The following is a 26,678-nucleotide window of genomic DNA, read 5'->3' on the forward strand; positions in this document are numbered from 1 at the left end:
TTGAATAAACTTAAAAATATAAGCCATAATTATGAGGTTAGCCTGGAGCAGTGTTTTGTAGAGGAATAAGATGGGGCTATTTTCTGGGTCTGCAGATTAGAAGCAAAAATGGCCCTTGGTAGAATGATATGCTTCTCTTGTCAGATGTGGGAGTTTAGGGAGCGTTTACATGTCACTGAGGATTATATCTGCAATAAATATCGTTGATTGCAAATCCTATCAGATTGAATGGATTGGTTGGAGCGACAGTTAAAGGCAGTGAGGAATTTACAAGAGCAATGGGGATGTGATGGAAGGGAGAAAACCCACAGATACACAGTCAGGTAGATGGGTTAACTGCAGGAAAAGTAAGAGAGGGAGGTAGTGCAGGAATCTCCTGTGGCTATCCCCATTTCAAACAAGTATGCTGTTTTGGAAAATGTAGTATGTGATGGATTGTCAGGGGAATGCAACACGAACCACCATGTTTCTGGTATAGAAACTGGCTCTAATAATAAGGGGTATGTCAGGTTCCAAGAGATCGATTGTGTTATTAGACTCTCTGGTCCGAGGCACAGAGAGACGTTTCTGTGGCCAACAACGAAAAGTCAGAATGATGTGTTGCCTCCCTGGTGTCAGGATGAAGGGTGTCTCAGAGGGTGCAGAATGCTCTCAAGGGGGAAAGAGAGCCCAGCAGGAGGTCAATGACATAGGAAGGGCAAAGGAGGAGATTCTGAAGGGTGAATATAGAGAGGTTAGGCAGGAATTTAAAAATGAGGTCCTCGAGAGTAGTAATATCTGGATTACTCCCAGTGCTACAAGCTAGTGAGGATAGGAATAGGAGGATAGAGCAGATGAATGCATGGCTGAGGAGTGGTGTATGGGGTAAGGATTCACATTTTTTTGGATCACTGGAATCTCTTCTGGGGTAGAAGTGACCTGTGCAATCTGTCTTTTTTACACCTGAATTGGAAGGAGACTAATATACCGGCAGGGAAATTTACTAGAACTGCTCGAGGATTGAAACTAGTAAGGTGGGGAAGATGGGACCCAGGGAGAGATAGTGAGGAAAGATCAATCGGAGACTGGTACAGTTGGGGGAAAAAAAAGCAAGTCAAATAGTCAGGACAGGCAGGGACAAAGCAGAGAACAAGGGTGGACTGAAATCAAACTGCATTTGTTTCAATGCATCAGGGAAGGCAGAGGAATTCAGTATGGGACTGGGATATTATAGCAGTTACAGAAATGTGGCTCATGGATGGACAGGACAGGCAGCTTAATATTCCAGGATACAAATGCTACAGTAAGGACAGAAAGGGAGGCAAGAGAGGGGGAGTGGCATTTTTGATAAGGGATAGCATTACAGCTATAGAGGGAGAATATTCCTGGAAATACATCCAGGGAAGTTACTTAGGTGGAAGTGAAAAATAAGGGGATGATCACCTTATTGGGATTGTATTATAGACCCCTAATAGTCAGTGGGAAATTGAGAAAGAAATTTGTGAGGAGATCTCAGCTATCTGTAAGAATAATAGGGTGGTTATGGTATGATATTTTAACTTTCCAAACATAGACTGGGACTGTCATAGTGTTAAGGGTTTAGATGGAGAGGAATTTGTTAAGTGCATACAAGAAAATTCTGATTCAGTATGTGGAAAAGGTTGACCTACTCTTGGGGAAAAAGGTAGGGCAGGTGACTGAGGTGTCAGTGGGGGAGCACTTTGGGGCCAGTGACCATAATTCTATTCGTTTTAAAATAGTGATGGAAAAGGATAGACCAGATCTAAAAGTTGAAGTTCTAAATTGGAGAAAGGCTAAATTTTGACAGTATTAGGCAAGAACTTTCAAAAGCTGATGATTGGGGGCAGATGTTCATAGGTAAAGGGATGGCTGGAAAATGGGAAACCTTCAGAAATGAGATAACGTGAGTTCAGAGACAGTATATTCCTGTTAGGGTGAAAGGAAAGGCTGGTAGTTGTAAGGAATGCTGGATGACTAAAGAAATTAGATTAGATTCCCTACAGTGTGGAAACAGGCCCTTCAGCCCAATAAGTTCACACCAACCCTCTGAAGAGTAACTCACCCAGACCCATTTCCCTCTGACTAATGCACCTAACATTGCAATTTAGCATGACCAATTCACCTGACCTGCACTTTTGGACTGTGGGAGGAAACTGGAGCACCCGGAGGAAACCCAAACAGACTTGTTTGATTATATAAAATAAAGGAAGCTTATGTCGTGTATAGACAGGTTAGATCAAGTGAATTGTTGGCAGAGTATATGTAAAAATCCTACTCATTGAAGCTGAACTGTAGTCAACACTTATCCCCTCAAGACTGAATACCAAACTTAGTGGTGATCTGACTAAGCCCCAATCTCTAACTGGATCCTCAGTATCCTGACCCATAGGCCACAATCAGTGAAGATTGGGGACAATATTTCATTATCACCAACACTCAACACTGGAGCCCCCTCAGGGGTGCATATGCAGCCCCCTACTGTACTCACTGTATACCCATAACTGCATCGCCAAATGCCAGACTAATGCCATTTACAAGTTCACTGATGACACCAGAGTCAGTTGAATCTCAGATGATGAAACAGATGACAGACGGGAGGTGGAAGACCTGGAAAATTGGTGGACTGAGAACAATCTAACTCTCAATGCTGGCAAAACCAAGGAGCTCATTATTGACTTTAGGCAGGATGTTACTCATGTCCCCCCTACACATTAACAGCACAGAGGTGGAACGTCCCTATGATTCTATGCCTATCCAATAACCATTTAAATGCCCTTAAAGTTGGCAAGTCTCCTACTGTTGCAGGCAGGATGTTACATATGCCTACTACTGAGTAAAGAAGCTACCTCTGCCATCTCTTCTAAATCTATCACCCCTCAATTTAAAGCTCTGTCCCCTTATGCTAGCCACTGAGGAAAAAGGCTCTCGCTATCCACCCTATCTAACCCTCTGAGACATACAAGATAATCAATTAAGTCATCCTCAAATGTTCTCTTTAACAAAAACAGCCTCAAGTCCCTCAGCCTTTCCTCATAAGGCCTTCCCTCCATACCAGGCAACAAATCTAGTAAATCTCCCTGAATCTCTTTCAAAAGTTTTCACATCCTTCCTATAATGTGGCAACCAAAATGTAAACAGTATTTTGCCAAATCCTCTTCCTACTTGAGGATTTAGCAACAATTTAGGAACAAGCTCAAAAATAAACAGAACACAGCTTAAACCAAAGACTTAAGGAGCATATTAATCAGATTGACTATTAATCAGTCTACTGGGGAAGGTTGTGGGGAACTGGGGGCTGAAGTGTACAGTCCTTTCAGGTGAGACTCTCCTCAAAACCTACTTTACTGTATCTCATGCTCCCAATGTGGTCTTCTCTACAGTGGGGAGACCAAAGGTAAACGAAGGGAACATTTCATTGAGAATCTTAGCTGTGTCTGCAAGGGCTGACCTGCATTCCTTGTTACTGCCCATTGTAATTCCCCCTTCCCACTCCCTTTCTGACAGGACCATCCTTGGATACCTCCACTGCCACAGTGAATCAGAAATTAGAGGTACGAAACCTCATCTTCTGTTTAGGTAGCCTACAGCCCAGAGGAGGGAGAGAGGGCAAAAGGTGGTGTAGGGTAGGGTGGATGTTTTGGGCAAAGCTGATGAACTGCTCCAATTTGACCTGGTGCAGAATGCTGTACTGATGTTGGGGCATAGTGCCTATGTAGGTACTGAAGGACTATTCAACATAGCTGGTGCCCATCACTTTAAAATTAGACAGGCAGTCTTACAATGCTGTACAACACAAAGACCCTTAAAGAAAAACAAAAGACCAGAGTATTATCAAGTCATGCTTATTAGAAATTTTACATCCAACTTTTAAAAACACCTATTGGTTTCAGAGTTATGTACAAAGCAGTTTACTTCTATGAGCATAGAATGAGAGTGTAGAAAGAACAGTGTTTTCAGCTTTAATAAAAAAAGTCTACACATGCACTGCGAGTGAGTTCAAACTCAATTTCACCCACAGTAGGCATGCATATTTGACAGTGAGCAGATACATTTCCCCTCTTCTTTCTCTCCCCCCCCCCCCCCCCCCCCCCCCCCCCCCCACAAAAAAACTGAACAAGATTTCTTCAGCCAAAATTCAACTGCTTCTTTGCCTGATGCTCAGTGTCCCACCTAAAGCACATGCACAAAGCAAGCCACAGAATCCTAGAAACAGTGCAATCCCAAGGAGGATGTATGTGATAGTGGTGGCCCAGAAGGCAAAAAAGTAGAGAGTTTTATCGCAGTAATTGGGAGATGTTTTGTCAATATATTCTGGCTCATAGATGCTGTAGATCCAAACATTTCCTAGAAGGGGTAGAGAAATAGGTTTTTAATATTGATACTTCCCCAGAGATCACAAATCAAACATTTTACATTTCTGCCTCCTTCCTTCAGAATCTGGATTTTCTAATTCCCAACACTGAACAGTTATGCATGAACACTATCCTTCAGCACTTGTTTCCTCATTCACCACCCTTACCAGAGCACCACAAGGTCCAGTGCTAGGTCCACTGCTTAACATTCAAATAATTTAGTATGATAAACATAGGAGGCACCGTTAGCAAGTTTACAGATGACACCAAAATTGGAGGTGTAGTGGACAGTGAAGGCGACATGAGTACAATGGGATTTTGATCAGGTGGGCCAGTGGGCTGAGTGGCAGATGGAGTTTAATTTAGAGGTGCTGCATTATGCAAGAGCAAATCTTAGCAGGACTTATACACTTAATAGCAAGGTCTTCAGGAGTGTTGCTGAACAAAGATCTTGGAGTGCAGGTTCACAGCTCCTTGGAAGTGGAGTCATTAGTAGGTAGGATAGTGTAGTGGTGTTTGGTATGCTTTCCTTTATTGGTCAGAGTATAGGAGTTGGGAGATCATGTTGCAGCTGTGTAGAATGTTGGTTTGACCACTTTTGGAATAATGCATGCCATTCTGGTCCCCTGATCAGGAAAATGTTGTGAAACTTGAAAGGGTTTGAAAAGATTCAAGGATGTTGCCAGGGTTGGAGAGTTTGAGCTATAGGGAGAGTTTGAATAGGCTGGGGCTGTTTTCCCTGGAGTGTCAGAAAGCTGAGGGGTGACCCTATATAGGTTTATAAAATAGGAGTGGCATAGATAGGGTAAATAGACAGTCTTTTCCCTGGGGTCAGGGAGTCCAGAACCAGAGGGTTTAGGGAGAGGAGGGAATTTATAAAAAGGAACCTAAAAGGGGCAACTATTTCCATGGGGATGGGGGGGGGGGGGGGGGGGGGGGGGGTGGTACAAGTATGGAATGAGCTGCCAGAGGAAGTGGTGGAGGCTGGTACAATTGCAACCTTTAAAAGGCATTTGGATGGGTATATGAATAGGAAGGGTTTGGAGGGATATGCTGGCAGGTGGGACTAGATTAGGTTAGGATATCTGGTCAGCATGGACAAGTTGGATCAAAAGGGTCTGTTTCTGTACTGTACATCTGACTCTCCAAAATGAGACACCCCAGCACTGAGGCAGTAGCGCCAACCATTGAGCCGCCATGCTGCCCCAAGGGATTGATCAGAGGAACCTCACCCAATGAACATTCTAAAAACAGGTGAGTAGCAACATGCAAACTCAAGTTAAACAAAGCTAGTTTCAGTTAAGCAGTTACCTGTTATAAACCAGATGAAGGAAAACAGTGAGATGACACTTTTCCAAACTCTGCCAATTCTATGAAAAGCCAAAATATTGCCCTCATCATTTGGAGCACATGAAACTAGTGAAATCATCACAAAGAACAGGGTAAAGCTACCAGAGACAATCAAATAAATTGGGATCAGGTACTGCTTGGGACAGGAATCCAAATAGACAGTACCTATATGGGAAGGAGAAAAAAAAAGTGTCAGAAATGATTTGTTGCAAACTTAAAACAGTCAGATTTATGGTGACATTAAGAAGAAAGTTAATGGAGTTTTTAATTTTAAGCTGCTGTTAAAAACATGGAAATGGTCAAATCCTTAGAACCAAAAGGAAGAACGCTGCTCCTAATTGAGGCAAGCTTGGTACAGGAATCCAAACCATTTATATGCAGCTTAACTATTTTAATGTCAAGCATAGCTATGACTAGATTACATTAAATCTAACAAGCTTGACAAAGACAGACAATCCAAGTGAACAGCTTTTAAATTCATACCACTAACATCCTTTATTATTGAAATCTCACCAATAGTGATGGAAGCAACAGCCAACAGACAGGTCATAATTTTCATAGATGCTGAAAAGGAATTGGAGAATGTTTAAAAAAGTGTGTAACATTCAACATATTTGACAGTAGGGGCTGGTGATCCAGTTCATCCCTATCTGCTCTTTCAAAAGAGACCCACTCCCCAGTTCCCTCCCTGCCACCCCCTCCAAAACCTGAGTGAAATCTTTCACTGGGAGTAAATGCACTGGAGATTCTGCTGACACCACGTCAGGCATACATGGAGATGTTCTTAATCTCGAATGCGTTATGAAATGAGGGTCTTAACAGGGAGATTTCCTGGCCCTTGACTGGAAGTAGCCAATCAATGATTAACTTAAAGAGGAAAAAAATTGTTTTATTTAACCCAGGGATTTAAGCATTTAGATGCAATGGTACTCATTGAAGTAGGTAGTCACTTAGCTGGGCGGCTGGTTTGCAGTGATGCTCACAGATTAGCATGAAGGACTCCTTCTCAACATCTCCCCTCACCCAAGGGGTGAGGACTCCAGTTAAACCAGTCGTCCAGAGTACAGTCCTATGGTTAATAATTTACTTTTTTAAAAAGCTGGTTACAAAAGAGGAGATAGTCACTTGACCCACATCTATTATAGCAATTGCATTTTACATTTTGCTTTCCTATGAATGTACTTTCTCAAGAGGTATTGACTTGTTCCTTGGATGTGAATGAACAACCAGTACCTGATGCCACTGGGGATGTAGGAGGTTCTTCAATAGTCTGCAGGAGTGGAGTGTATAAGCTACTTTCAGGGTCCATCTTATTAGCCACCTCCTATACACCAGATCTAGGAGTTAAGGCACATATTAAATTAACAAGCAACCACCTGTTTTGACCTACCATCTCACTTCAGTCTGTTGTTCAACTGGTCTTTGTTTGGACCTCCATTAGTCAGTTGTAGATTACACATTTAAACCTCACTCCTTGAGAACTTATTCCTAGTCCTCAAATAGATTAACTCCAAATAGAAAACATCTAAAAAAAGAACCACTAAGCAAAATAAAAGTTGCTGGAAAAACTCAGCACTGTCTGACAGCAGCTGTCGAGAGACAAGACTGAATGTTATGGGTCCAAAGACTCTGGAGGATTGCTAGACCAAGAGTATTAATTGTCTTTCTCCAGATGCTGCCAGCCTCCCTCCTCCCTCCTCCCTCCTCCCTCCTCCCTCCTCCCTCCTCCCTCCTCCCTCCTCCCTCCTCCCTCCTCCCTCCTCCCTCCTCAAGCAATTTGTTTGACTTCCAGCATTCACAGATTTTATTTGAAAAGAACATGGAACAGCAGTGGTTAGCACTGCTGCCTCACAGCACCAGGGACCCAGGTTTGATTCCAGCCTTGGGCGACTGTGTGGAGTTTGCACACTCTCCTACTATCTGCATGGGTATCGTCCAACTGCTCTAGTTTCTCCCACAAATCAAAGAGTTAGGAGGGTTAGGTGAATTGGCCACACTAAATTGTCCATGGTGTTCAGGGATATGTAGGCTAGGTGCATTAGTAAGGGGTAAATATAGGGTAGGGAAATGGGTCTGGGTGTTGCTCCTCAGAGGTGGACTTGTTGGGCCAAAGGGCCTGTTTCCACACTAAAGATTCAGATTTGAATTAGATGGTGATCACTTTGGAAAGACATCCATACATCATTAAAAACCCTTCGGTCCAACTAGTCCATGCCAGCCATAATCCCAAACTAGTCTCACCTACCTGCTCCAGGCCCATATCCCTCCAAAACCTTCCCTAGTCATGTACTTACCCAAGTGTCTTGGATGTTGTAACTGTACCTGCACCTACCAGTTTCTCTGTTAAGTCATTCCAGATGTGAGCCACTAAAATGAGCTACCCCTTATGTCCTTTAAAATATGCCCCCAGCCTTGAAATCCTCACCCTTAGGGAAAACAGTCACCTTAATATACCCCTCATGATATTACAAACTTCTGAAGGTTGCCACTCAACTTCCTATGCCCTAGTGAAAAATGTCCCAGCCTATCCTGAAAACTCAAACCTTCTGTTCCTGGCAATATTCTGGTAGTTTTTTGAACCCTCTCCAGCATAAATGATATATTGTGTTGATGATCAAAATCATTGGAAGTTAGATATCTCCCTTGTATTAATCTTCTAGTTGTAAAGAACTTGTCTTGTGCAGACTTTCCATCCACAGAATGGGGTTTTTGAAAACAATAGATTAAATATTGACCCAAGGCAATTCTCAATACAAATAGAATTAATATGGTAGTTGTTATCCATTTTTGAACTCCAATCCTCCCCTCCACCTCCGTTCCAGAGTAGTTCAGGGTAGAAACATTCACAGTCAAGTTTTTTTTGGATTCCTAGTCTAGACTCTGGTCAAGATCAGAGGAATCAACCACAAATTCCTGTTTCAGTAAGATCACCTCACTTTCCATTCCAGAGTACCCAGACCCCGATAAAATGAAAACCTCTGATGCTAGAGATCCAGAACCAAAATTGCTGGTGAAACTCAGCAGGTCCAGTAGCATCTATTAGAAGAAAGCAGAGTTAACATTTCAAGTTGTGACTCAGACTTTAAACAGGAGCTTTCTTCCCACAGACATTGCCAGACTTGTGGCATCCAGGCCCATTCAACACAAGCAATCCTCAGAGGAGATCAATCAAGGATCGATTGGTCTGAAGAATTTTTGCCTAGCACACAATGGGCCTAAGGGTATTTTCACTGTGCTGTAGACTAATCACATTGGATCCAAAATGTCAACTTTCTCCAGACATTGCTGAAAGTTTGAAATGCTCCAGCATTTTGTTTTTACACCATATGCCTGCCCAATTATTGGTTCTTAACTCCAAAAATCATTTTTTTGAAAAGGAAACTCCCAATTTTTAATTTGCCTTATTCCATATTTGGCAGCCCCTTCACTCAAGTTCAAACATTAATGTAATCACACAAACTTGCTCCACTTATTTACAAAATAAGAAGCCTATTCCAAACAGAATTTCCTAGTTTGATCCCAGCTGAACACATTATTATATAATCCCTATAGTGTGGAAACAGATCCTTCAGGCCAAGTCTACACCAATCCTTCCAACAGTAACCCACCCAAACCCATTCCCCTACTCTATATTAACCCCTAACTAATGCAATTAACCCACACATCCCTGGGCACTATGGGGCAATTTAGCACAGCCAATCCACCCTAACCTGCACATCCCTGGGCACTATGGGGCAATTGAGCACAGCCAATCCACCCTAACCTGTACATCTTTGGACTAGCCACCTTAAAAAGTGATATTACAGGAGTCTAGACAAATCAAAGACAAAATAGGTCACTCAGTTGTTCATTTCAGAAACGATGGCGCTGATCTGACAAGGATATAGTGGTTTTTAAAGAAGTGTTTAAGTTGGGAAAAGGCTTTGGCCAGAGACCAGGAGCTACCTATCAAATCTAAACAGAAAGTAAGCGTTTTTATATGATTACGTGTAACCCTCATACTAAGGAAGTTCAGAAACATTTTCATCCCTCTTGTTAGCCAAGAAGAGAGACAGCAATCAGAACAGATTTTTAAACAAAAACAAAAAAGTAAGGTAGGTTTGAAGCGTGTAGTAGAGGTTTCCCTCTACAGGAGGGGGGAATTGGGTTGGTTAGAGAGAACTCGAACACCCAACCAGAGGGCCTGATTCTATGCTGTGCGACTAACTCCCCATGCAATTATTAGAAAACATTTTAAAAAGAAAATTTACTCAAGTTTTCACACCCAGAAGAATCCATTAATGTTTGTAATGTCAAGCGGCTCAGCTTCCCCCCCTTCTGAACTGAGTTAGAGCGGTTACTTAAAAGCCACCAATAAAATCTAGAACTACACCCTATAGCTACATAAAAAAATAAAACGTTTTCACTTTCTTTCTTCCCTCCCCCCGTTGTAAAAATAGTTTGTTCCCGTCTCACTCTCTATATTAAAGCCAGACACCTCTTCATACTTACATAGAGAGTAGATTACAATCATAGCGCCTGCCTCATTCTAGCTATATAAAAGATTCCTGCCAATTTCTCCAAGGTTAAATTCTCGTGTTTAATTTTTGACTTCAATTGAAAGAGTTACTGAGATGTGTTGGAGCACACGTGCATCGGGCTGGGAAACAAGGGTGCGTCTTAGAATTTAGCCCAGTGTTGTTGTTGGGAGGGATTCCATCCTTGATTGTTTTCCCCCCTCAACAGTTTATTTGCCGCGTCCAATAAACTTTATTTGGCTGGGAGGTCATTTCATTAAGGAACGCCATTCGGATTAAAGTGGGTTACTCCAGATTCATCGAGTTACAAACGAGAGCAAAAATAAATTGCACATGCATTCTTTCACACCCATAGAAATTGCATTTGCATAGCGCCTTACACACCCACAGCATTTCCGCCCCCCCCCCCCCCAGCAAAGTGCTTTAGAAATATAGAAATTGGGAGCAGGAGTAGGCTGTTCGGCCCTTCAAATGTGCTTTCCCCCTTCAAGATGATCATTGCTGATGACCCAACTCATTCTCTTGTTTCCCCCACACCCTTTGATCCCTTCAGCCCTAAGAGCTATACCTAACTCCTTGAAAGCATTCAATGTTTTGGCCTCCATTGCCTTCTTTGGCAGAGAATTCCATACGTTCCCACTCTCAGGATGAAGACATTTAGAGTCATACAGATGTATAGCACAGAAACAGGACCCTTTGGTCCAACTTGTCCATGCTGACCAGATATCTTAAATTAATCTAGTCCCATTTGCCAACACTTGGCCCATATCCCTCTAAACCCTTCCTATTGATATACCAATCCAGATTTTAAATGCTGTAATTGTACCAGCCTCCACCATTTCCTCTGGCAGCTCATTCCATACACACACCACTCTCTGTGAAAAAGTTCCCCCTTAGGTTTCTTTTAAGTCTTTCCCCTCTCACCCCCAACCTCTGCCCTCTCTTTTTGGACTCCCCTACCCTGGAGAAAAGACTTTGACTATCCACCCTATCCATGCCCCTCATGATTTTATTATCATGATTCCTCCAGTGCTGTGGGGACAAACAGCCGCAGCCTATTCAGCCTCTCCCTATAGCTCAAACTGTCCAATCCTGGCAACATCCCTATTAAATCTTTTCTGAACTCTTTCAAATTTAACAACATCTTTCTTGTAGCAAGGTCCCAGAATTGAACATAATATTCCAAAAGTGGCCTCACCAAAGTTCTGTACAGCCGCAACATGACATCCCAACTCCTATACTCTATGCACTGGTCAATAAAGTGGTGTCAATCCATGTAATCTTTTTATAAATTCTTACTTTGGGAATAGAACCAGTCTGACTCAAGATTAGAATACAGACAGATGCTAACCTCATACCTTTAATGCGTTGTCTGAACTGATATGTCACTTTTTTTTTAATAAGACCTTGAGTTATCTCAAGAATGTGACTTAAAAGTAGTTCTGGGATTTACATATTAATGAACTGAAACCTGGAACCCACTCTGAACGATGAAAGACTTAACAGCAATCTAGGTTTGTTCAATATATCATTCCAGTTGCATGACACAGTAATCTTTTGCTATAAATTATGTATCTTATGGTCCTCTTCTAAAGCTACCTGATGAAGGAGCAGCACTCTAAAAGTTAGTGCTTCCAAATAAACCTGGTGTTAATCTTCGAGGAGAAAGTGAGGACTGCAGATGCTGGAGATCAGAGCTTGAAAATGTGTTGCTGGAAAAGCACAGCAGGTCAGGCAGCATCAAAGGAGCAGGAGAATCAACGTTTCGGGCATGAGCCCTTCATCAGGTGTTGGTAGTTTTTAACCCTGATCAATAAAGACAAGAGTACCAAATGCCTTCTTTTCTACCCTGTCTACCTGCAACTCCACTTTCAAGGAACTATGAACCAACGCTCCGAGGTCTCTTTGTTCGACAACAGTACCCAGGACCCTCCCATTAAAGAGTCACAGAGATGTACAGCATGGAAACAGACCCTTTGGTCCAACTCGCCCATGCCGACCAGATATCCCAACCTAATCTAGTCTCACTTGCCAGCACCCGGCCCATATCCTCCAAACCCTTTCTATTCGTATACCATTCTATCCAGATGCCTTTTAAATGCTGTGATTGTACAGCTCATCCCACATGTGCACCACCCTCTGTGTGAAAAAGTTGCCCCTTAGGTCACCTTTATATCTTTCCCCTCTCACCTGAAACCTATGCCCTCTTATTGTGGACTCCCCCACCCCCAGGGAAAAGACTTTGCCTATTTACCCTATCCGTGCCCTTCATGATTTTATAAACCTCTATAAGGTCACCCCTCAGCATCCGACACTAATGTGTAAGTCTGGCCTTACAAAAATACATTTCTCCTAATCTCAGTCCTACTCCATATCCTTAGACGGTGACCCTATGGTTCAGGACTCCCTGGTCATCGGGAACATCCTTTCTGTGTGTACTCCTGTCTAGACCTGTTAGAATTTTATAGATTTCTATGAGAATCCTCCCTCGCATTCTTCTAAACACCAGCAAACATGGTCGTAAGTGATCCAATCTCTCTTCATGCACATTTAGATCTGATGAGGTAGTTTTTGAACTGTATTTCCTGTTGTTATCAAGGAGATAAGGACTCAGGTAGTTCACTTGGCTGGATGGCTGGTTTGTGCTGCAAACAGTATGGTTTCAATTCCCACACTGTCTTGAGGTTACCATGAAGGTCTCTTCTTCTCAACCTCTGCCCTCTCCTGAGGCATGGTGACCCTCAGGTGAAACCCCCATCAGCTGACTCTCTGATAAGAGAGTAGCCCTATGTTCTGGCAAGACTCTAGCGACTTTACCCAATCAAGGACAGACTCTCACACAGTAATCCGAAGGAGATGACAGTCTGCTGAATGATGTTGCTGGCTGAGAGATAGACATTGGACCGGGTGCGAACGGGTGAACTCTTAAGCAAAATGCCGAAGATCTGAAATAAAAACAAAAGTGTTGGAGAAAACAAAGCCATACTGTACTCAAAATGGGCGGCACGGTTGCTAGGTGGTTAACACTGCTGCCTCAGGGACCCGGGTTCAATTCTACCCTCGGGCGACTGTCTGTGTGGAGTTTGCACATTCTCCCCGTGTCTGCGTGGGTTTCCTCCGGGTGCTCCAGTTTCCTCCCACAGTCCAGAGATGTGCAGGTCAGTGTGGACTCGATAGGCTGAATGGCCTGCTTCCACACCGTAGGGACTCTGTGATGATATGATTCATGGTAACTTCAGCCACCCTTATCAAAACAGAGTAGCATTTGACCATCCAGACTTCAGTAGCACAGGAATACGATCTCATAGATTCCAAAACAGTGCAGTGCAGTGTTCGTCATGCGCTGAATCCATTTTTAAATGGTTTCGAGGTACAATCCTGTGGCAAAGTGCTCACACTTCCTGCTGGGGAAGAGATCCGACTGGTAGCTGGCCAATATATCTCCGAAGGCTCACCCTTTCGGTGAGAGGGCACAGCTTTGAGGTTACTTAGAAAAGCAGTAAGGGTGACACCAGGGAAAACATTCTCAGGGCGAGTGGTGGGGACCTGGGGTGTGCTGCCAGGGAGTGTAGTGGGGGGAAAGCTCAGCTGAGACATTCAGAAGGGAATCATCAGGAAAGGAAATAGGTGCAGGTTTGCAGGGCCTGAGGGGTGAGGTACATTGCTGATTGGGGGGAAGCCAGTACAGATGTGATGGACTGAATGGCTTTCAGCGCTGAAACCGCTTTGTGCCTATGGGAGTTTGAGTAAATTAACTGTAACTTCATTGGAAGCACGTAGAACATAGAACATTATAGCGCAGTACAGGCCCTTCGGCCCTCGATGTTATGCCGACCTATGGAACCAATTTGAAGCCCATATATCCTACACTATTCCATTCTTGTCCATATGTTTATCCAATGACCATTTAAATGTCCTTAAAGTTGGCGAGTCTCCTGTTGCAGCCACGCCACTATTACCCTCTGAGTAAAGAAATTCCCTCCTATATCTATCACCCCTCAATTTAAAGCTATGTCTCTTCTTGCAAGCCATCACTATCCGAGGAAAAAGGCTCTCACTGTCCACCCTATCTAATTATCTTATATGTCTCAATTAAGTCATGTCTCAACCTCCCTCTCTTGAGTGAAAACAGCCTCAAGTCCCTCAGCCTTCCCTCCATACCAGGCAACATCCTGGTAAATCTCCATTCCAAAGCTTCCACATCCTTCCTATAACGCGGTGACCAGAACTGTACGCATTACTCCAAGTGCGGCCACACTGGAGTTTTGTACAGCTGCAGCATGACCTCGTGGCTCCGAAACTCAATCCCTCTACCAATAAAAGCTAATACACCACACGCCTTCTTAACAACCTTGTCAACATATTGAAATCTCCTGTTTACCCCATGAAATTTCCTGCTTACGCTGCTCAAATTTCCAGCCCAGCAGTTTTCATGGAGCTGGAATCCCTTCTCCCAGAGTCTTCGGAACTCCTTTCCACAGAGAGCTGTGGGATGGGTTGGGGGGGGAGGGGGCGGGGGGGGTGGGGGGCACAGTCCTTGTGTATATTGAAAGCTGAGACAGATCCTTGATCCGAGGAAAGGGCAGCAAAATGGACACGAGGAGGGTTGGATGAGTCACGATCCTGCCGAATGGTGGAGCAGACAGGAGGGACTCACATGGCCAACTCCTGTTCCTGTTTCTGACGGTCTTAAGGGCGCGGTTTGTTAATTGAAGTCGAACTGGTAAAATTGCCGAATGAAAGAATGAGCTGCGGTTGCTAGAAACAAGAAACAAAAACAGAAATTGCTGGAGAAACTCAGCAGGGTCTGGCAGCATCTGTGGAGAGAAAGCAGAGCTCAGCTGGACACATAAGCTGCCAGACCCTGCTGACTTGCTCCAAGAATTTCCGTCTGTTTCGAATAAAATTACTGTTTTACTTTAAGCCACTAGGTGCCCCCACAGACTGTACCTTTCCCAGTCACGAGGTTTTGCGATTTTTGATTTGGAGATGCTGGCATTGGACTGGGGTGTACAAAGTTAAAACTCACACAGTGCCAGGTTATAAGCCAACAGGTTTATTTGGAAGCACTAGCTTTCAGAGCGCCGCTGCTTTGTCAGGAGGTTGGCAGAGTCCGCCTGATGAAGGAGCAGCGCTCGGAAAGCTAGTGCTTCACAACCTGGTGTCTTGTGATTTTTAATTTGGCAATCTTTGAGTCGAGATTAGAGTGGTGCTGGAGGACCTGATGAAGGGTGTTTGCCCGAAACGTCAATTTTCCTGCTCCTCGGCTGCTGCCTGACCTGCTGTGCTTTTCCAGCACCACTCTAATCTTGACTCTAATTTCCAGCATCTGCAGTACCCACTTTCACCTTTGCAAATATTTAAGTCATAGAGATGTACAGCACGGAAACAGACCCTTTGGTCCAACTCGTCCATGCCGACCAGGTACCCTAATTTAATCTAGACCTACTTGCCATCAATTGGCCCATATCCCTCCAAACCCTTCCTGTTCATATACCCATCCAGATGCCTTTAAAATATTGCAATTATATCAATCTCCACTACTTCCTCTGGCAGCTCATTCCATACTCTGTGAGAAAAACTTTCCCCTCGGGTCCTTTTTAAATCTTTCCTCTCTCACCTTAAACCTACGCCCCCCCCCCCCCCTAGTTTTGAACTCCCCTACCCTGGGAAAAAGACGTTGGCTATTCATCCTAGCCGGACCCCTTGTGATTTTTTAAACCTCCATAAGGTCACCCCTCAGCCTCCGACGCTCCAGGGAAAACAGCCCCAGCCTGTTCAGCCTCTCCCTGTAGCTCAATCCCTCCAACCCTGGCAACATCCTTGTAAATCTTTTCTGAGTCTTTTCAAGTTTCACAACATCCTCCCTGTATCTTATGAACCTAACTCACAGTTAAACATGCCAATGTGGAGTTTTCCTGTAAAGCTAGATTTGCAACAAGTTGAGCAAGTGTATACTATCACAGAAGTTTCGATATGAAGGTTGGTTAGTGGCTTGTGGAATTCAATCAAGAAATGTTGAATCTACAATTCTATGCCCTCTCACCTCTCTCCTCTTATCAAGGAGTTAGTAAACATGAGCTGGAATTCTGACTTAGAAAGCTCACTTCTATAAACTAGTTTGAAAGATACAAATAGAGTCATTGAGTCATAGAGATGTACAGCATGGAAACAGACCCTTCGGTCCAACCCATCCATGCCGACCAGATATCCCAACCCAATCTAGTCCCAATCCTGGTTGCCTTGAATCTCTTGCCATTTTTGAATTCAACTTTTATCTGAGCTTGATGTTATTAAATTGATAGAAATTTTATCGAAATTAAGTAAAACAAAAAGCCATTTTTAAAAAATCCTTCAAACTGAGAGAATGCAGGAATTACTGATGCTTTTTTATCAGAAATATATCACAGATACATCCAAAATGTTTTTTGAAACATAACTGATTGGTTTGAGAATGACGAGCAGATTAAGTGCCATTTCCTTCCTGAAATATCAGATGAAGGTTATGCAGAACAAAGAAAAAAAATGGGGAGATGACTTTGTGAAAAGCTGTCCCACACAAGCGGTGCGAAAGCCGTTTGTTCATCTGCGGAAGCCTAGAGTTTATCGGCAGGCAAATTTCTCAAATTAAGATGGAGCAAAGGCTTTCCTCATTCAAGTGCTTGAAAAAGTCTTGGTCAGAGCCACGATTCCACCATAAATACACACACAAAATCCAACAAGCATCATGAGCCCGACAATGATATAAACAACAGTGGTGATCCAGAAGGCGAAGAGGTATAGTGTTTTGTCGCAATAATTGGGAGAAACTTTGTCAATATAATCTGGCTGGTAGATGCTGTAGATCCAAACGCTTCCTGGAAGAGATGAGGAATGCAATATTTGACATTTAATCCTCAATGTCTTTTTGATATTACAAATACACTTTGATATTAAGAAGAGACACAGATCACACCTTCTTTCGGGATATGACTGATGGCACTTTTGATCTCAAAATGAAACACTGCTCCCCTTACTCTCACTTTTTATTGAGTTTGCAAGTTTCAGGCCGGTTGGATGTTTGCTATGAAACTGGATTTAGAGTCAGACGGTCATGTAGTATGGAAACAGACCCTTTGGCCCAACTCGTCCATGCTGACCAGGTTTCCTAAGCTAACCTAGTCCCATTTAGAGTCATAGAGATGTACAACATGGAAACAGACCCTTCGGTCCAACCCGTCCATGCTGACCAGATATCCCAACCCAATCTAGTCCCACCTGCCAGCACCCGGCCCCTATCCCTCCAAACCCTTCCTATTCATATACCCATCCAGATGCCTCTTAAATGTTGCAATTGTACCAGCCTCCACCACATCCTCTGGCAGCTCATTCCATACACACACCTCCCTCTGCGTGAAAAGGTTCCCCCTTAGGTCTCTTTTAAATATTTCCCCTCTCACCCTAAACCTATGCCCTCTAGTTCTGGACTCCCCCACCCCAGAGAAAAGACTTTGCCTATTTACCCTATCCATGTCTCTCATGATTTTATAAAAGGTCACCCCTCAGCCTCCGACGCTCCAGGGAAAACAGCCCCAGCCCGTTCAGCCTCTCCCTGTAGCTCAAATCCTCCAACCCTGGCAACATCCTTGTAAATCTTTTCTGAACCCTTTCAAGTTTCACAACCTCTTGCCTGCATTTGGCCCATATCCCTCGAAACCTTTCCTATTCACGTACTGTCCAAATATCTTTGTTATCATTGTGTCTGCCTCTACCACCCCTCTGACAGCACATTCCATAATACACACCACTCTCTGCATGAAAACATTGCCCCTCAAGTCCTTTTTAAATCTTTTCCCTCTCACCTTCAAAATATGGCTGCTAGTTTTGCACTCCCTTACCCTGGGGAAAAGACCAGGTCTATTTCACCTTATCTATAGCCCTCATGATTTTATAAACCTCTATAAGGACACCCCTCGAACTCCTACACTCCAGGGGAAAAAGGTCCCAACCTCTCCTTGTAACTCAAACCTTCCAGTCCCAGGCTAACATCTGTGCAAATATGTTTGGCACTTTTTTCAGTTTAATAGTACCCTTCCTATGGCAGTTCAACCAGAATTGTATGTTGTACTCAAATGTGGCTTTACCAGTCTCTTGTACAGCTATAATATGTTGTCTCAACTCGTGAATTCAGTGCTCTGACCGATGAAGGCAAGTGTGCCAAATGCCTTCTTAACCCTTTTGTCTAACTGGGATGTCATTTTCGAGGACATATGTACCCTGCACCCCCGAGGTCTCTCTGTTCGACAACACTGTCCAGGGGCTTACCATTAACAGTGTAAGTACCTCCCTGGTTTGTCTTACCAAAATGCAACTCCTCACGTTTATCTAAATTAAACCCCATCTGCCATCCCTTCAGCCCACTGGGCTCAGTTGATCAAGTGGGCGGCTCGGTGGCACAGTGGTTAGCACTGCTGCCTCACAGCACCAGAGACCCGGGTTCAATTCCCGCCTCGGGAGACTGTGTGTGTGGAGTTTGCACGTTCTCCCCGTGTCTGCGTGGGTTTCCTCCGGGTGCTCTGGTTTCCTCCCACAGTCCAAAGATGTGCAGGTGAGGTGAATTAGCCATGCTGAATTGCCCGTAGTGTTAGGTGAAGGGGTAAATGTATGGGTGGGTGGTGGGTCGGTGTGGATTTATTGGGCCGAAGGGCCTGTTTCCACACTGTAAGTAATCTAATCTAATCTCGTTGTACTCTGAGATAATCTTTTTTACTGTCCACTATACAAATCTGTTATCTGCAAACTTACTAACTATACCTACTAAATTCTTATCCAAATCATTCATATAAATGACAAACAGCAGTGGACCCTGATCCTTGCCACACACTGCTGGTCACAGACCTTGTTTCTGAAAAATAACTGTCTACCACCACCTTTTGTCTCTTACGTTTAAGCCAGTTTTGTATCCAATTGACTAGTTCTCCCTGGATCCCATGTGATCTAACATTACGAACCACTCAACCATCCGGGGACCTTGTTGAAGGCCTTGCTAAAATCCATTTAGACAACGTCTACCGCTCTGCCTTCATCTATCTTCTTATTCACCTCTTCAGAAAAACTCAATCAAATTTGTATCCCGTGAACAAAGCCACACTGACTATCCCTCATTGGTCCATGCCTTTCCAAATGCCCGTAAACACTGCCTCTCAGAAACCCCCTTCCAACAACTTACCCACCACTGCCATCAGGCTCACCGGTCTACACATCCCTGGCTTTTCCTTATAGCTCTTCTTATATAAAGGCACAACATTAGCCTTCCAGAACCTCACCCATGACTGTCGGTGATACAAATATCTGTTAGTGGCCCCACAGTTACTTTCCCAGGCTTCCCCCAACATCCTGGGATAGACCTCATCAGGCGCCAGGGATTTATGTGTTTTAAGACCTCCAGCACCTTGTCTTTGATAATGTGGACTCCTTTTCAAGACATCAGTATTCAGTTCCCTGAGTTCCCCAGCTTCCATGTCGATCCCCAGAGTAAATACTGATGAGAAATATTGGTTTGGGATCTCATTCTTTAAGAAGAGGGAATCTGTGCACTTAGGCATACAGGATGAAAGCAAGAGAAACCATTCAGTGACTATTTCGTAGAATCATAGAATCTTGGAATCCCTACAGTGTGGAAACAGGCTGTGGGACAATTTAGCGCGGCCAATCCACCCTAACCTGCACATCCCTGGGCACTATGGGACAATTTAGCACGGCCAATCCACCCTAACCTGCACGTCCCTGGGCACTATGGGACAATTTAGCACAGCCAATCCACCCTAACCTGCACATCCCTGGGCACTATGGGACAATTTAGCACGGTCAATCCACCCTGACCTGCACATCCCTGGACACTTTGGTACAATTTAGCACGGCCAATCCACCCTAACCTGCACATCCCTGGGCACGATGGGACAATTTAGCACGGCCAATCCACCCTAACCTGCACATCCCTGGACACTGTGTGACAATTTAGCACGGCCAATCCACCCTAACCTGCACATCCCTGGACACTATGGGACAATTTAGCACGGCCTATCCACCCTAACCTGCACATCCCTGGACACTATGGGACAATTTAGCACGGTCAATCCACCTTAACCTGCACATCCGTGGACACTATGGGACAATTTAGCACGGCCAATCCACCCTAACCTGCACATCCCTGGGCACTATGGGACAATTTAGCATGGCCAATCCACCCCTAACCTGTACATCCCTGGCCACTATGGGATTATTTAGCACGGCCAATCCAGCCTAACCTGCACATCCCTGGGCACTATGGGACAATTTAGCACGGCCAATCCACCCTAACCTGCACATCCCTGGACACTATGGGACAATTTAGCACGGCTAATCCACCCTAACCTGCACATCCCTGGACACTATGGGACAATTCAGCACGGCCAATCCACCCTAACCTGCACATCCCTGGACACTATGGGACAATTTAGCACGGCTAATCCACCCTAACCTGCACATCCCTGGACACTATGGGACAATTCAGCACGGCCAATCCACCCTAACCTGCACATCCCTGGGCACGATGGGACAATTTAGCACGGCCAATCCACCCTAACCTGCACATCCCTGGACACTGTGTGACAATTTAGCACGGCCAATCCACCCTAACCTTCACATCCCTGGACACTATGGGACAATTTAGCACGGCCTATCCACCCTAACCTGCACATCCCTGGACACTATGGGACAATTTAGCACGGTCAATCCACCTTAACCTGCACATCCGTGGACACTATGGGACAATTTAGCACGGCCAATCCACCCTAACCTGCACATCCCTGGGCACTATGGGACAATTTAGCATGGCCAATCCACCCCTAACCTGTACATCCCTGGCCACTATGGGATTATTTAGCACGGCCAATCCAGCCTAACCTGCACATCCCTGGGCACTATGGGACAATTTAGCACGGCCAATCCACCCTAACCTGCACATCCCTGGACACTATGGGACAATTTAGCACGGCTAATCCACCCTAACCTGCACATCCCTGGACACTATGGGACAATTCAGCACGGCCAATCCACCCTAACCTGCACATCCCTGGGCACGATGGGACAATTTAGCACGGCCAATCCACCCTAACCTTCACATCCCTGGGCACGATGGGACAATTTAGCACGGCCAATCCACCCTAACCTTCACATCCCTGGGCACTATGGGACAATTTAGCACGGCCAATCCACCCTAACCTTCACATCCCTGGGCACTATGGGACAATTTAGCACGGCCAATCCACCCTAACCTTCACATCCCTGGGCACTATGGGACAATTTAGCACGGCCAATCCACCCTAACCTTCACATCCCTGGGCACTATGGGACAATTTAGCACGGCCAATCCACCCTAACCTTCACATCCCTGGGCACTATGGGACAATTTAGCACGGCCAATCCACCCTAACCTGCACATCCCTGGGCACTATGGGACAATTTAGCACGGCCAATCCACCCTAACCTTCACATCCCTGGGCACTATGGGACAATTTAGCACGGCCAATCCACCCTAACCTTCACATCCCTGGGCACTATGGGACAATTTAGCACGGCCAATCCACCCTAACCTGCACATCCCTGGGCACTGTGGGACAATTTAGCACGGCCAATCCACCCTGACCTGCACATCCCTGGGCACTATGGGACAATTTAGCACGGCCAATCCACCCTGACCTGCACATCCCTGGGCACTATGGGACAATTTAGCATGGCCAGTCCACCGTAATCCTCAGACAATCTCTTGTGTGTTTCCTCCCCCCTTGTCCAACTGCTCCCTGAAAATGAAAAATGCGAGGCTCCGAGAAAAGGGATGAAATCGCAAAGTGATTGGAGGACCATCCCTTCGGAAGACATCACAAACATTAAAACAGCTACCTGATATAAACCAGATGAAAGAGAACAGCGATTCCAAATGGTGGCAAAATCTGCTGAATTTATTGAGAATGTGGCTCTCGTTTGAAGTCTGTGGAATCAACGATATCATCAGGAAGAGAAGTGCACAGCTCCCGGAAACAATCAGATAAATTGGGATCAAGTATTGCTTGGTACAAGAACCCAAATAGATACTGCCTAGGAGGGGGAAACAGAATTGTAAGCAAGAAAGCAAGAAAAAGGAGAATAAACTTCTTAATTTGATGCATGATTTAATTCTTGTTTTTCTTATATATAGAATCCCTTCAATGTGGAAGCAGCCCATTCGGTCCATCAAGTCCACATCAACCCTCCGATGCCTTTCAGAAAAGGCAGGCAAGACCACGTCAGAGAATGAGGTAAGAGTCTAGAGTTTGGTGCTGGAGAAGCGCAGCAGGTCAGGCAGCATCTGAGGAGCAGGAGGATTGATGTTTCAGGCATGGGCCCTTCAGGAATGAGGCTTGTGGGCCAAGGGGGCTGAGAGATAAATGGGAGGGGGGGGGGGGGGGGAGGTGTGTGGGGCTGGGGGGTAAGGTAGCTGAGAATGCAGTAGGTAGATGAAGGTGGGGGAGAATGAGGTACCTCTGATGACTTAAGCTGCATATATTTTAATGTAAGGGGTAAGGCAGATGAACTCAGGGCATGGCTGGGAACATGGGACTGGGACATCACAGCTAACACAGAGACATGGCCGAGGGAGGGTCATGACTGGCAGCTCAATGTTCCATGGTTTAATTGCAATAGGAAGGGTAGAAAGGGAGGCAAGAGAGATGGGGAAATGGAGCTTTTGATTCTGGAAAGCACTGTACTTAGGGAGGACATTTCTGAGGGATCGTCCAATGAAGATGTATGTGTAGAACTTAGAAATAAGAAAGGAATGATCACCTTAATGGGACTGTACTAAACTGTAATAAACAGTGTGGGAAATTGAGGAGCAAATATGTAGAGAGATCTCAGATGTATGTTAGAATAATAGGGTTGAAATGGTAGGGGACTTTAACTTTCCAAACAGAGACTGTGACTGCCATAGTATTAAGGACTATGGAGGGGAATTTGTTAGATGTGTTCAAATAAATTTTCTTTATTAATTTGTAGATGTACCTACTAGAGAAGGAGCAAAACATGGCTTTCTCTTGGGAAATCAAGCAGGACAAGTGACTGAAGTGTTAGTGGGGGAGCACTTTGCGACCGGTGACTTTAATTCTGTTAGTTTTAAAATAGTGATGGAAAAGGATAGGCCTTGTATAAAAGTGAAAGTTCTTAACTGGAGTGAGGCAAATTTTGATGCTATGAAACAGGAACTTGCAAAATTTGAGTAGATTGTACACGGGTAAAGTGACAACTGGCAAATGGGAGGTTTTCAAAAGTGAGATAACGAGAGTTCAGAGGCGTTATATTCAAGTGAAGAGTAAGGTTGGTAAGATTAGGGAACAATAAATTAAAGATATTGAGGCTGTGGTCAAGAGTAAGAAGGAGTTATATATTAGGTGTAGACAACTGGGATTAAGTGAATCTCTTGAAGAGTATAAAGGGTGCAGGGACATTCTTAAGAGGGAAATCAGGAGGGCAAAAAGGGGCATATTAGATAGCTTTGGCAGATAAAGGCAAGGATAATCCAAAGAGATTCTCAAGGTACATTAGGACAAAAGAGCAACTAGGGAGGGAATAGGGTACCTTAAAGATAAACAAGGATGTCTACCCTATTATTCTTACATACATCTGAGATCTCTCTACATATTTGCTCCTCAATTTCCCACTGTTTATTACAGTTTAGTACAGTCCCATCAAGGTGATCATTCCTTTCTTATTTCTAAGTTCTACTCACACATCTTCATTGGACGATCCCTCAGAAATGTCCTCCCTAAGTACAGCGGTAATGTTTTCCATAATCAAAAACTCCATTTCCCTTTGTCTCTTGCCTCCCTTTCTATCCTTCCTTTGGCATCTAAACCGCGGGGGCACAGGAGATGGGGAGAGATACCAAAAGCATATTTCGCGTCAGTTTTTTACTGCAGAGAAAGAAGTGGAGGCTAGGGAGCTTGGGGAAGTAAATATTGTTGTCTTGAAAACAGTGCACTTTATAGGTCCTAAAATAACACAAAGGTGGGAAGCTGTCCTTGACCTGATCAAGTGTATCCCAGGATATTGTGGGAAGTTAAGGTAGAAGTTTTAGGGCCCCTAGCAGAGATATTTGCATCGTCTACAGCCATGGGTGAGTTGCTGGAAGACTGGAGGGTAACTAATGTTTTGTCTTTATTTTCAGAAGGCTGTAGGGAGAAGTCTGGGAACTATAGATCAGTGAGTCTGAATTCAGTGGTGGGTAAGATGTTGGAGGGGTTCCTGAGAGACTGAATCTACATGCATTTGGAGAGGCAAGGACTGATAAGGGATAGTCAGCATGACTTTGTGCGTGGGAAATCATGTCTCACAAACTTGATTGAGTCTTTTGAGGACATAACCAAGAAGATAGATGAGGGCAGAGCAGTAGATGTTGTTTACATGGACTTTAAGCAAGGCCTTCGATAAGGCTCCAGATGGGGAGACTGGTGAGTTAAATTAGATCACATCGGATTCAGGGAGAACTTTCCAAGTGGAGACAAAATCTGCTTTATGGAAGGAGACAGAGGGTGGTGCTGGAGGGTTGTTTTTCAGACTGGAGGCCTGTGACGAGTGGTGTTCCACAAGGATCGGTGCTGGGTTCTCTACTTTTTGTCATTTATATAAATGATTTGGGTGAGAATATTGGAAGCATGGTTAGTGAGTTGGCGGATGACATCAAACTGATGGTTTAGTGGACAGTGAACAAGGTTTCTGACTTTACAAAGGGATCTTGATCAATTGGGTTAATGGGCTGAAGAGTGGCATATAGAGTTTAATTTGGATAAAGGTGAGATAATGCATTTGGGTAAAATGAACAGGGGCAGGACTTATACAATTTGTGATAGGGCCCTGGGTAGTGTTGTAGAACAAAGAGAGCATGGGTATAGGTATACAATTCTTTGCAAGTCGCATCACATCTAGACAGGGGGGGTTAGCACACTTGCTTTCGTTGCTCAGAGCGTTGAGTGTAGGAGTTGGTCATATTGAGATTGTACAGGGCGTTGGTGAGGCCACTCTTGGAGTACAGCCTGCAGTTCTGGTCACCCCTCTATAGAAGGGTACTATTAAACTGGCGAGGGATGAGAAAAGATGTCCCAGGATATCGCCAGGAATGGAGGGTTGGAGTTATCAGGAGAGGCTGGACAAATTGGGACTTTTTTCACTGGAGTGCAGGAGGTTGTATGTTTTATGTTGAGAGGGGGGGTGACCTTCTGAAGGTCTATAAAACCATGAGGGGTACAGATAAGGTGAACAGCAAAGATCTTTTCCCTGGGGTAGGGGAGTTCAGAATTAGGGGGCGTATTTTGAAGGGGAGAGGAGAAAGATTTTAAAAGGGACCTGAGGGGCAACGTTTCAACACAGAGGGTGGTTCATTTGTGAAATGGACAACCAGAGGAAGTGTTAGATGCAGGTACAAGTATAATATTGAGAAGACATTTGGATAGGTATGTGAATGGGAAAGGTTTGGAGGGATATGGGCCTGGAGCAGGCAGGTTAGTTTGAGATTATGGTTGGCACAGACTGGTTGGACCGAAGGATCTGTTTCCGTGCTGTCTGGCTCGATGTCTCAATATGGGTGAAAAGCCTTTTATTTTGAGGCACAGACAAAACATTTCTTTTGAACAGAAATCTCACCAATCGCGATGCAGGCAATTCCCAAGATCAACGTAAAACATTTCAAGGACACTGGAAAGGAATGAAGGGGATGATTAATATGGCACGTCCGAGAGTTACCTGTTCCAAGACAAACACAGTGCAGCCACTATCACCGGCTCTTTCGTCGGAAAAAAAAATGCAATTCGTCTCATTTCCCAACCCTCTGGAAACGACATTTCTCTGCCGTGCTTCACCTCTGTCAACCAGAGAATTTTCAAAGTCTCGAAATAAATTGCAGCCCAACATTGAGACTGAAAGCTTAAAACACCATCAGTATTGTAAGTGGAACTTTCAGGGAGTGCATTCAACATCTCCCTGGACACTGTGGGACAACTCTACACATGGCGAGCCGACCCACCCTAACCTGTACATCCCCTGGGCACTATGGGACAATTTAGCACGGCCAATCCACCCTAACCTGCACATCCCTGGGCACTATGGGACAATTTAGCACGGCCGACCCACCCTAACCTGTACATCCCCTGGGCACTATGGGACAATTTAGCACGGCCAATCCACCCTAACCTGCACATCCCTGGACACTATGGGACAATTTAGCACGGCCAATCCACCCTAACCTGCACATCCCTGGGAACTGTGGGACAATTTAGCACGGCCAATCCACCCTAACCTGCACATCCCTGGACACTATGGGACAATTTAACATTGGAAATCCAACCAACCTACACGTCAATAGACTGTAGGAAGAAAGCAGAGCACCCAGAGGAGACCCACGCAGACACGGGGA

At 44.6% G+C, this 26,678-nt stretch overlaps 2 protein-coding genes across 5 annotated transcripts in view; both read right to left on the reverse strand.

Moving 5' to 3' along the window:
• Nucleotides 1–4,135: 4,135 nt before the first annotated feature.
• LOC140492367 (transmembrane protein 272-like) lies at nucleotides 4,136–10,272 on the reverse strand. Its single transcript, XM_072591284.1, has 5 exons — nucleotides 10,194–10,272; nucleotides 6,936–7,039; nucleotides 6,216–6,266; nucleotides 5,664–5,867; nucleotides 4,136–4,344 (listed from the first exon to the last, which is right to left on the reverse strand). The coding sequence occupies exons 2-5, from the start codon at nucleotides 7,009–7,011 to the stop codon at nucleotides 4,136–4,138; spliced, it is 540 nt and encodes a 179-aa protein (XP_072447385.1). The 5' UTR covers nucleotides 7,012–7,039; nucleotides 10,194–10,272.
• Nucleotides 10,273–16,591: 6,319 nt separating this feature from the next.
• LOC140492532 (transmembrane protein 272-like) overlaps nucleotides 16,592–26,678 on the reverse strand; it is a 25,129-nt gene continuing 15,042 nt past the window's right edge. For all 4 annotated transcript variants that reach the window (XM_072591461.1, XM_072591463.1, XM_072591462.1 and 1 more), the window contains 3 exons: nucleotides 25,910–25,960; nucleotides 22,139–22,333; nucleotides 16,592–17,076 (listed from right to left, as the gene is read on the reverse strand). In XM_072591461.1, coding sequence (XP_072447562.1) covers nucleotides 16,874–17,076; nucleotides 22,139–22,333; nucleotides 25,910–25,960 — 449 coding nt within the window. In that variant the 3' untranslated portion in view covers nucleotides 16,592–16,873. The remainder of the gene's footprint in view (nucleotides 17,077–22,138; nucleotides 22,334–25,909; nucleotides 25,961–26,678) is intronic.

Source organism: Chiloscyllium punctatum, chromosome 21 (assembly GCF_047496795.1).
Source record: "Chiloscyllium punctatum isolate Juve2018m chromosome 21, sChiPun1.3, whole genome shotgun sequence".
NCBI lineage: Eukaryota > Metazoa > Chordata > Chondrichthyes > Orectolobiformes > Hemiscylliidae > Chiloscyllium > Chiloscyllium punctatum.